General features: G+C 37.6%; 2 protein-coding genes and 1 pseudogene across 3 annotated transcripts; 1 reads left to right on the forward strand and 2 right to left on the reverse strand.

Annotated features, from left to right (window-relative positions):
- Positions 1-807: 807 nt before the first annotated feature.
- LOC110875341 ((R)-specific enoyl-CoA hydratase) lies at positions 808-2,701 on the forward strand. 2 transcript variants are annotated; one of them, XM_022123541.2, is made up of 4 exons: positions 808-964; positions 1,424-1,757; positions 2,186-2,301; positions 2,372-2,701. In XM_022123541.2, exons 2-4 carry the CDS (start codon positions 1,500-1,502, stop codon positions 2,469-2,471), a joined length of 474 nt encoding a protein of 157 aa, XP_021979233.1. In that variant the 5' UTR covers positions 808-964; positions 1,424-1,499; the 3' UTR covers positions 2,472-2,701. The 2 variants fall into 2 exon arrangements, with proteins under 2 accessions (XP_021979233.1, XP_021979240.1); XM_022123548.2 differs by having other exon boundaries at positions 2,390-2,701.
- Positions 2,702-3,325: 624 nt separating this feature from the next.
- Positions 3,326-7,136, reverse strand: LOC110875354 (ruBisCO large subunit-binding protein subunit alpha). Its single transcript, XM_022123554.2, has 8 exons — positions 6,976-7,136; positions 6,702-6,891; positions 6,147-6,268; positions 5,543-5,750; positions 5,319-5,464; positions 4,925-5,231; positions 3,918-4,369; positions 3,326-3,828 (listed from the first exon to the last, which is right to left on the reverse strand). The coding sequence occupies exons 1-8, from the start codon at positions 7,027-7,029 to the stop codon at positions 3,541-3,543; spliced, it is 1,767 nt and encodes a 588-aa protein (XP_021979246.1). The 5' UTR covers positions 7,030-7,136; the 3' UTR covers positions 3,326-3,540.
- Positions 7,137-8,457: 1,321 nt separating this feature from the next.
- Positions 8,458-8,888, reverse strand: LOC110929586 (annotated as a pseudogene).
- Positions 8,889-10,415: the final 1,527 nt, after the last annotated feature.

The raw sequence follows: 10,415 nt of genomic DNA on the forward strand, positions 1-10,415 counted from the left end.
CATTGCGTTTTAGAATGAGTCATTTTTAAGTGTTTTCTGGCCATTGCGTTTTACATATGAGACATTTCTTTGTGTTTTTGATGCATTGCGTTTTAGGTAAAAACACTTTTTTATGTGTTTTCAGTCCATTGCGTTTTAGAAAACAGACATTTTAAGTGTATTCTGGCCATTGCGTTTTACAAATAAGTCATTTCTTTGTGTTTTTGGTGCATTGCGTTTAGGTAAAACACTTTTTATGTGTTTTCTGGCCATTGCGTTTTACAAATAAGACATTTCTATGTGTTTTCTGGCCATTGCGTTTTACAAATAAGTCATTTCTTTGTGTTTTTGGTGCATTGCGTTTTAGAAAAATGTCATTTTTTAGGTTTTTTTTTTCATTGCGTTTTACGTGGTTTTTCTATTGCGTTTTACGCAACTGGGTTAAATTTTTTTTTTTTAAATATAGCAATAGTATACTCGTTTTAAAGATAAAAAAACGCTCGTTTTTTTGGTGCAATTTTTATAAAAAAAAATAATGTCGTATGAAAGAGTTATTAACGTTTAAAAAATGGGGGGGGGAATTGGAGGAGAGAGAAACTATTGGCTTGGATTGACTAGAATACCCTTGAACAAACTCACGCGCCTATTTTCTTCCTTTCAATTTCCCTGATTTAATCTTAGCCCTTGATTAACTTAATGGATGGTCAAGATCACTTCCTATTCTTCCTAGCCAAATAAACTTCCTATTGTATCTTTGTAACAATACAGTTTTATTTATTATCAACTTTACGACAAAAGAAATAAACATTTTTACTATTTATACTTTTTTTATTATCTAAAATTCACTAAAAGCCCACATGACCCAACTTGTACAAATCCTCCCAATCTTATGTTAGTATTTGATTGACTTTTAAAACTGAGCCATCTCGCTGTAGCCGTTAGCTGGAAAACCCCCCTCCGATTTCTGCTCAGCCGGCGCCATAAGGTTAGGGTTTTGCAATGTGCAAATTGATGATGAATTTATTGTAATTTTGGTTTGACACATTGGCTGATTTATGCAAGTTTTTGCAATCATTTTCGATTTAGTTAGTAAGGTGATATAAGTTATAACCACATGACTCGTTACCCGTTTTGACCAGTTACCCAATCGGTCTGACCCTCTTGTTCTGCACCTCATATGTTGAACTCTCATGGGGTCTTGGGTTTTTATGTGTGTAATTTGTTTTTCTTGTCATATGTAATTTGCACGCCAAGTGTTTGATAAAATGCTTGATAGAGTTGTGACTTTCGTAATCTCGTTGTCAAGCTTTCGTTGATGATTAATATATATTTACCTTTGCGTTAGATCTTGTTTTGAATCATTACATCATTGATCATGGCACTTGGTGTGGTAATAATGAGATAGATTAGAATCCGCTTTTAACACTTTTGAAATGTACTTCAGGGGTTTCTGATACTGGTTAAAGAATTAAAGACCCTGAAGAAACCTATCATTCCGCCTTTAAGAAGCTTTTAACACAATGGCAATCAAGCGCGCGTTGTTTAACTACGTTTCAGTGTCGAGATACTCCTCAACATCGTTACTTAAAACTGGCGACAAGTTGAAACAAACAAGAATATTTTCTACTCAAGATCTTGTAGACTATTCAAAGGTGAGTTTTGACGCAAACCCTTTACATCTTGATCCTCAATATGCACGAGATGCTGGATTTAGTGATATACTAGTTCCTGGAATGCTTGTGGCCTCTTTCTTCCCGAGGATCATTGCTACTCACTTTGTAAGTCGTTTACTCTTTTCTTGCACATACGTCACCAAGATTTAGACTTAGGAGCTGTTTGTTACATCTTAATGAGACTCTTAATGGTTCAGACATCTTACTTGTTCAGCACTTAATGGTTCAGACTGTTTGTTTCACAAGCAGATGTCTGAATGGTTCAGACATTTGTCTCTGAATGGTTAAGATTTATACAGAGTCTGAATGGTTAAGACATCTAATCTGAATTGGTCAGACATTTGCCTCTGAACGGTTAAGCATTATACAGGCTCTTAATGGTTCAGACCTCTTACTAGTTCAGCACTTAATGGTTCAGACCTCTTACTGGTTCAGCACTTAACTCTTCAGATGTTGCCAAACGGCCCCTTAGACTTACTTAGATTTAAACGTGACCCATTTACACTAACGGCTATAAGTTGTGTTTTTGGTAGCCTGGAGCGGTATATGCTTCACAGACCTTGAACTTTAGATCTCCGGTTTATGTAAAGGAAGAGATTGTTGGTGAAGTTGAAGCTACTAACATTAGAGGATCAAAAGATAAATACATGTGAGTTAAAATCCAAAGTTTTTAATTTGATTTGGTTCTAATTTGTAACTCATTTTGTCACTTTGGTTAGTGCCAAATTTATAACCAGGTGCTATAACAACACTGGGGTTGTGGTTCTTGATGGAGAAGCTATGGCTGTTCTACCAACATTATGTCCAGCACAACCGTGAACTTGGGTCGTTTATGGTTTAACCTTTGCTGCCATCAAAGTGGAATTGAGCCGTTTGTGTGCTGTGTCCTGCCTGCCTCACAGGTTGGGTAACGGATTTTAGTTGGATCAAAATTGGTAATGTTTTCTGATGATACAAAACGGGCCGACGGGACACAAAACATTATTGTCTTTGTATTTGTAGGTTTATAAATGCACATTTTATTATATATGATTCCAAATGAAAATTTAGATCGTCAAGGCGTACTCGAGACGCAAACAGTTAGCCCATCTAAGCGCAAGACGGAAAAATAAACGCAATAATAAAAAAAAAAAAAACATAACTATTTAAAATACATAACTATTTATAAATCCGGAAATAATAAAAATAAAAGAATCATTCTACAGTATTTATACCTTTTGGATCTTCAGTCCGGTTTTGGTTGGGTGACGAAACAAGGTGATCGCCTAACCAGGTCTACAACCAAGATGACAAGACCAAGACGAGTACCTCACTTGTGCTTTATCGGGATCGAGGGTTTTACTGAACCAAGTTGCTCGTAAGCTACCTGGGACCAGCTTAAACGAGCTACGAGAACAAAAGCTTTAGATACCAAGTTTACATTCTCTCAAGCCTAAGCGAGCAAGTCTGTTATTTTATAAATGATCATCATACTTAGTAAATCTCACCAAAAACAAAGCTAAGGTATGAAGAGGGCAGCCTTACCTCCTAGGAATGGAGAGACTGCTTCCAGTGAGACGCTCGGCTCGTGTTATATTTATTATATAGCAAAAGAGCCTAAGTTTAAGCTTCAAAATTATTAAGCTAAACTCAAGCAAGAACTCAATTAAATTAAACAAGTCAAGCTCAACTCATACACCAATGATCATATCTTGCATTTTATTATTCTTGATAAGAAAAGTGGAAAACTGAATGGATGTTCATAAGAGTAGTGATCTAAGAAAACAAGTAACGAAAAACTAGCACGAATACTGTCGGATTACATTTGGCCATAAAAAAGTTCCATCTCAAATTGGTACAAAAAATTGACCCTATTTGGTCCAATATCACCTCTAAACTTGTTAATCAATCATACAGTAAGACCTTGTGGTTCAGCAGCCCTCGGTGCCCTAGGCTTAGGCTTCTCAACCACAATAGCCTGTGTGGTCAGAACCATACCCGCAACCGAAGCCGCATTTTGCAGACCACATCTCGTCACCTTTGCTGGATCAATCACCCCAGACTCCACCAAATTCTCATACTTATCTGTCATCGCATTGTAACCCATCTCCCATTCACTCTCCTTTACTTTCTCCACCACCACTTCACCTTCAACTCCCGCATTCTGAGCTATTAAAGATGCCGGTGCCACCAACGCCTGCAAAAAACAAAGTTCATTGTTCAGTTAAAAACCATCAAAACCGAACTTTGAGGTTTGAACACCCCTAATTATGATGCATAACTTGCCTTTTGAATGATGTCTGCACCTAACCGTTCATCTGCGTCCTCGATCGTTTCTTTAATGGCTGGAACCAATGTCGATAGATGAACAAACGCAGCACCACCACCAGGAACTATACCTTCTTCAATAGCAGCAAAAGTTGCATTTTTAGCATCTTCAATACGTAGCTTTCGGTCTTCTAATTCGGTTTCGGTTGCGGCACCGACTTTAATAACAGCAATTCCACCTGATAGCTTTGCGATTCTTTCCGCTAGTTTCTCAGTGTCGTAAACAGAGTCGGTCTCAAATAATTCCTTTTTGATCTGGGCGATTCGAGATTGAATCTCGTCCTTTGTTGCTGCGTCGGCAATGATGGTTGTTGAGTCCTTGGTGATTGTGATCTTCCTAGCGGTACCGAGTTGATCCACGGTGGCGTTTTGAACTAGCAGACCCATATCACTTGCTAGATACTCGGATCCTATTATTAATTCATAAAATAGAAAATGAATAAAAAGAATTACTTAAAAGGATATGGTCAGTTGGTCACACGTATGGGTGCAAACGAGCCGAGTGGCTTGCAAGCTGCTCGATATCGGCTCGAGAAAAAGCTCGAAACGAGCCAAGGCTTATCGAGCTCGAGCCAAGCTTGAGCCTAAAATAAAGCTCGTTTAATTATCGAGCCCAAGCTCGAGCCTGACATGTGATTATGTGAAGCTCTCGTCAGGCTCGTCGAGCCTTATTTAATAAGATTTACCTTATTTAAAGTTGTCTAGTAAACAAGCCAAGCCGAGCTTATTTAAACTTGTTTACGAGCTGAGCTCGAACCTAAAAATAAGCTTGTTTAGTAAACGAGCCAGAGCCCTAGCTTCACTTATCGAGCTCGCAAGCCTAAACAAGTATTATTTCTACTATTTTTTATTTAATATTAACTAATAGATAATAGATGAGCCAAGCTCGAGCTTGAGAACCTACCAACGAGCCGAACTCGAGCTCAGCTCGTTTGCACCCCTAGTCACATGGGTCAAAAGTCTACCTGTGACGATGGCAATATCTTGTAGCAAAGCCTTCCTTCTCTCACCAAAACCAGGTGCTTTAATAGCGGCAACGTTGAGAATACCGCGAAGTTTGTTCACGACAAGTGTAGCCAGAGCCTCACCGGTAATATCTTCGGCAACAATCAACAAAGGAGCTCTTAACTGAGTGGTTTGTTCCAATATTGAAATTATATCCTTTATTGAAGATATCTTCTGGTCGGTAATAAGAACCCTAGCATTCTCGAATTCAACTAGTAGTTTCTCAGGGTTGGTAACAAATTGCGGGGAGATGTATCCTCTATCAATCTGCAAAATCCCATCAAGATGTTATGAAAAACGGAAATCAATTTCATCGAATACAAAACTAGTGATTCAGAGTTGCAATTTACAAACCTCCATTCCTTCTTCAACATCAACCGTTGTCTCAAAAGAGGACGATGACTCGATAGACAAGACACCGTCTGGTCCAACTTTGTCAATAGCGTCAGCAATCATGGTTCCAATGATATCATCGTTTCCAGCAGAGATTGAAGCAATAGCTTGTAAACAAATTCAAAATTTTGATCAGTTGATGAGAAAATGTATGGGAAAACTTGAGAGTAAAGAAGCCTTGCTACCTTTAATATCTTCACGGCCTTTCACGGGTCGTGCTTTTTTCTCCAGTTCTTCGATTAGACCCGCTACAGTCTTATCAATACCTTTCTTCAATGACACCGGGTTAGCACCAGACGTGACACTCAGGAGACCAAGTTTAATAATTTCACGGGCAAGAACCGATGCTGTGGTTGTACCGTCACCGGCTGAGTCGTTGGTTCTGCTTGCCACCTGTACAAACCAGTTCACCATTGTTAACCAAATAAGTAAAGAAGTAATCAATTAGCAGTCTCTAGTTGCAACTGAGAAACACATCAAACGGATCAAGTAAGATTTTATCTTTATTTGTGATTTACTCCATGTAATTTGTATTCTTGTTAAGATTTGTAATTATCTCTTTCGATTACGTAGGAAGTTTTAGCTTATGAATTGTACCAAAAAGTATACATGAATTCATTAACTTGTTAATAATTGCTTTTTGTCATTGATTGATTAGATTGTTCTTGAATATTATACATGTTCTAAAACATCCACTGCTAATACATCAAAAATTGATCTAAAATAGGTAATTAATCGACCCAACAGTTACAATTACAGATACATGATGTAAAAGTGCAAGTTTCAAACCTCTCTGATAAGAGCTGCACCAGCATTTTCCATAGGGTCAGGTAGTTCAATCGCTCTTGCAATTGTAACTCCATCATTAACCACCTTTGGGGAACCATATTCATCCAACACAACATTCCTCCCTGACATATTCAAATACTTAGTCAACATTCTAAGCTAAACCCGATAAATTATACTTCAAATAAGAACAATGCAAAAAACAACATGAAACTAAACCTAAATCAAATCCAATACATCCTTACCGCGTTAAATTCATCGCATTTGCCATTATCAAATTTGATTAATTCAAAATTCCCTTACTGTATTACAACTAGAATAATCTATATAGCTACAGTTATCTAAATCCAGTGTTGTAAAAATCAGGATTAATCAGTAGTTTACTGATTAAATCTCACCTTGTTGGACCAAAATCGGTAGGCGGTCAAAATCAGTCAAATTGCAGTCAAAATCGGTAAAATTTCGATCAAAATAAATGAAAAATGGCAAAATCGGTCAACAAACTAATAACAAACTGACAACAAACTCTTAACAAACTAACAACAAACTCATAACTACCTCTAGGGCCAAGAGTAAGTCCAACACAATCAGCAAGCTTATCAATCCCAGCCTGCATGGCAGCTCTGGACCGCTGATCAAATTCAATATCTTTAGCCGCAGCTCGAACCGCAAACCGCCGGTTGGACCGTCTCATCTTCTGACCAGGCTGAAACTGAAGAGTTCTCTTGCTAGCATCAATAACACTCGCCTGCACACACAAAACGCCCAAATTATCACCACAAAACACAATTAAGACATCAAATGGAGTGTAATTGAAGTGAATTGTACTTACTTTCTTGTGTGAAGAGAGGATTGAAGGTGTGGAGATTGCGTTTGCGGACGCCATGGGAGAGTGTGAGGGGTTTTGGATGTGGATAAGGAGATGGTTCTGGAATGAAATGAAATGGGTTGGTGATATGGGGGTTATATTAGGGTTTCGGGGTTTAGAGGACAAATAAGTTAGTGAATACGACGTCGTGTGGGTGTTTTGTGAGGATAATGTTTGTGGATATTGGTTTTGTGACCCAAAAGTTTGAAATTTTAACGAAACCCCACCATTGTTACGTAGGGCTGCAAACGAATCAAACATTTGATGAACGGTTCATAAACTATTTGGAGGAATGTTTGTTTGTATTCGTTCGTTTATTAAACAAACGAACATAAACAAGAGATTTCGTTCGTTTAGTTAAATGAATGAACATGAACAGAGGTCGTGTTCGTTCATTTATGTTTGTGAACGTGTCCGTTTGTGTTTGTTAGTTCATTAGTGTTTTGGCTTATATATTTTACTTTAATACTTCAAAACTCTGACAAATAAAATATTTAAAATATTTAATAGGTGTCAGTGTATTATATATTTTGTTTCCGTTCAGGAACGCTTGTTTGTTTCCATTTTTGTTTATTAACATTAGTTTGTGCTCATTTATACATCGTTCATGGTCTAATATTAACAAACACAAATGAATACGAACAAGTTCATTTCCTTAACAAACGTACACGAACATAAAATCTCGTTCGGTAAGAGTTCATGAACAGTTAGTGAACACATATATTTCTTAACAAACGAACATGAACAAGGTCTTGTTCTTGTCCGTTCGGTTCGTTTGCAGCTCTATTATTATGTAATAATAAAATGGGTATGAAACGAAATAAGCGAAAAAAGACAAACCGAAACAAAAATCGACAGTTTGGTTTTATGATTTCATAAAAATCAAACTTTCGGTTTGGTTTTTGTTTTGCATGTAATAAAAACAGAAGATACTGAAACCATAGCAAATCCAAACCGAAAAACTAAAACCGAACAGTTTTCAAAACCTCAAAAAACTAAAATTTTAGGTTTTGGTTTGGTTTTAGTCTAAAACCAACATATGCACACCCCTAGTAAAAAAGATTAAAGCGAATGGATTTCTTTGGCCGTATTCTTGTTTCTAGCTCCTGTCTAGAATTGTTTTCAATAAAATTATTCACCCATTTAAAAAAAAAACAGTGAGATTATTCCATGTAGGGGAGTAACCAAGCGGGGCTAACTTTTGCTTGGGCTTGGTCTCGAAGTTAAAACAAGACAACCCGTCACTGTTTGTTTATTTTTTGAGTAAACTGCCATTTTGGTCCCTGTGGTTTGGGTACTTTTGCCATTTTAGTCCAAATCTCAAACTTTTTAAATCTGGGTCCCCGTGGTTTGCACTTTGTTGCCATTTTAGTCCAAAAGTAAAATTTGACCATAATCCCCAAATTAAAACCCCCTGTTTTGTCCTTACTCTCAGGGGTATTTTGGTCATTTTAGAATTATTATAACTAAATATTGATCAAGATACAACACCCAGTAATCACCGGTAACTGGGATAATAGGCAAAAACGGGGGCACATAAAACTTAACTTTCAACTTAGCTTCATCACTGTTGGGTCAGCTTTATAAGCAGTCCCTTTAATAGACCCTCTCTTGCCATCACTCCAAGTCTCATTCAACACATTTACAGTGCCATCATCTCTCAGTGTGTAGGTAGCCCTCTTGTTTATCCCGTTTTTGGGCTGGAATCTTGATGGGAATGAAGCTATTTCGTACCATCTGCCCATGTATCTTGCGAGATCTATGCCCTTTACGACTTCCATCGATTTTTTTGTCATTGTTTTAGGGTTTTGCTTTTGCTTGAGGGTTTTTGTTGGGATAAGAGTGAGTAAAGGAGGAGGGATTTATGGGATTTTATAATTGAGGGGGTTTTAGTGAGGGTGATATGGAGGATTGGTAGCCTCACAAGTGTAAAAGTGAATAATAATCGGTGGGTTTGTTCAAAAATGGGTTTGATTTTGGGAGATTTTTCTAGGGATTTCCTTGTTGAATAATCTATTGAAATCTTATCTCTTAACGACTAAGTTTTCAGAGAAGAGATAGAGAGAGAGGAGAGAGAGAGACACAGGGGTGTTAGGGAGAGAAAGAGAGTTGAGAGGGGTGAGGTGTTAGAGAGAGAGGCAGATTTTTGGGTTTAATTATTTTTAATTAATATTACTCTATAATAAAGCCAGAATGACTAAAATACCCCTGAGCATAAAGACAAAATAGCATGTTCTTTTTTGAAAATCTGACCTGATTTTGTTTTTGGACCAAAATGGCAACAAAATGCAAACCACGGGGACCCAGATTTAAAAAGTTTAAGATTTGGACTAAAATGGCAAAAGGGGAGGCTGTAACACCCCGTGTTTTCGAATGTCAAAGTCAAAGTCAAAGTCCAAGTCAACTTTGACTTCTTTGACTGTTAATGTTTCTTTTTACCTTTTTGTATTATATGGAGTAAGTGTTGTCTAATGAAAAGATCGAATGTTTAATCAATGCGACCGATTTACGACTGTGAATAGTAGGAAGTAACAATGCGATAAAGTTAATCAATCAATAACCAAGCTAATCGATTCATCAATCAAACTCGAGACTCGAATTATGTGAACTCTGGTGTTATTATACGTGTGTGTGTGCCTTATGTGTTACTTGTGCGTGTTTACTTATATGTTTGGTGTGGTATTCAAGCGAATCAATCAAGAATCGAATCGAAACTCGAAAAGCAATCGAACTCAATCGAAACCGACATCGAAACGTGACTTATAGAAGATTGTATGTTAGATATAGTAGCTGGGACTAAAAGTAATTTGACTAGGAACTCTATCGTATCGTATCATCGTCCATCGAAATCGAAACATCGAAAATCGTCGCGAAATACTCAAAGTGGGTCGCAGATCGAACAGGAGACATCCGGATCGAACAGGCCAGCCGATCGGCTAGCATCTTCCTAGCCGATCGAGCAGCCCATTCGATCGGAGCTCCTGGCCGATCGGCTGCCACTTTCCTCTTTTGGAGCCTATAAATAGGGCTGTCATTGTCACACTTTCCATTTTTGGAAAGCTCTGACCGAACCAGCCTTCTTCCTCACCTTTTCTCAGATTTCTCTCAACTCCGGTAAGTTTTCACTCTAATTCTTGTACGTTTTTTATCACTACATGATTCTACACCTTTCTATCTTTCAAAACTCGATTTCTAACCGTGAAATCACCAAGATCTAAGTGTTCTTGGGTGATGTCATCATGGTGTTCTTGAAGAACACCAAACTTTGGCCTCATTTAACCGTGAATAGCTTAGATCTGACCGATTTCCACATAAACAAACTAAGATTCTTACAAATCTTAACATTTTATGAATAATTTCCAATTATCTTCAACCTTTTACACTCAAAACCTTAAAACCGATAG

This window comes from Helianthus annuus, chromosome 1, assembly GCF_002127325.2.
Source record: "Helianthus annuus cultivar XRQ/B chromosome 1, HanXRQr2.0-SUNRISE, whole genome shotgun sequence".
In the NCBI taxonomy this organism is placed as follows: Eukaryota; Viridiplantae; Streptophyta; class Magnoliopsida; order Asterales; family Asteraceae; genus Helianthus; species Helianthus annuus.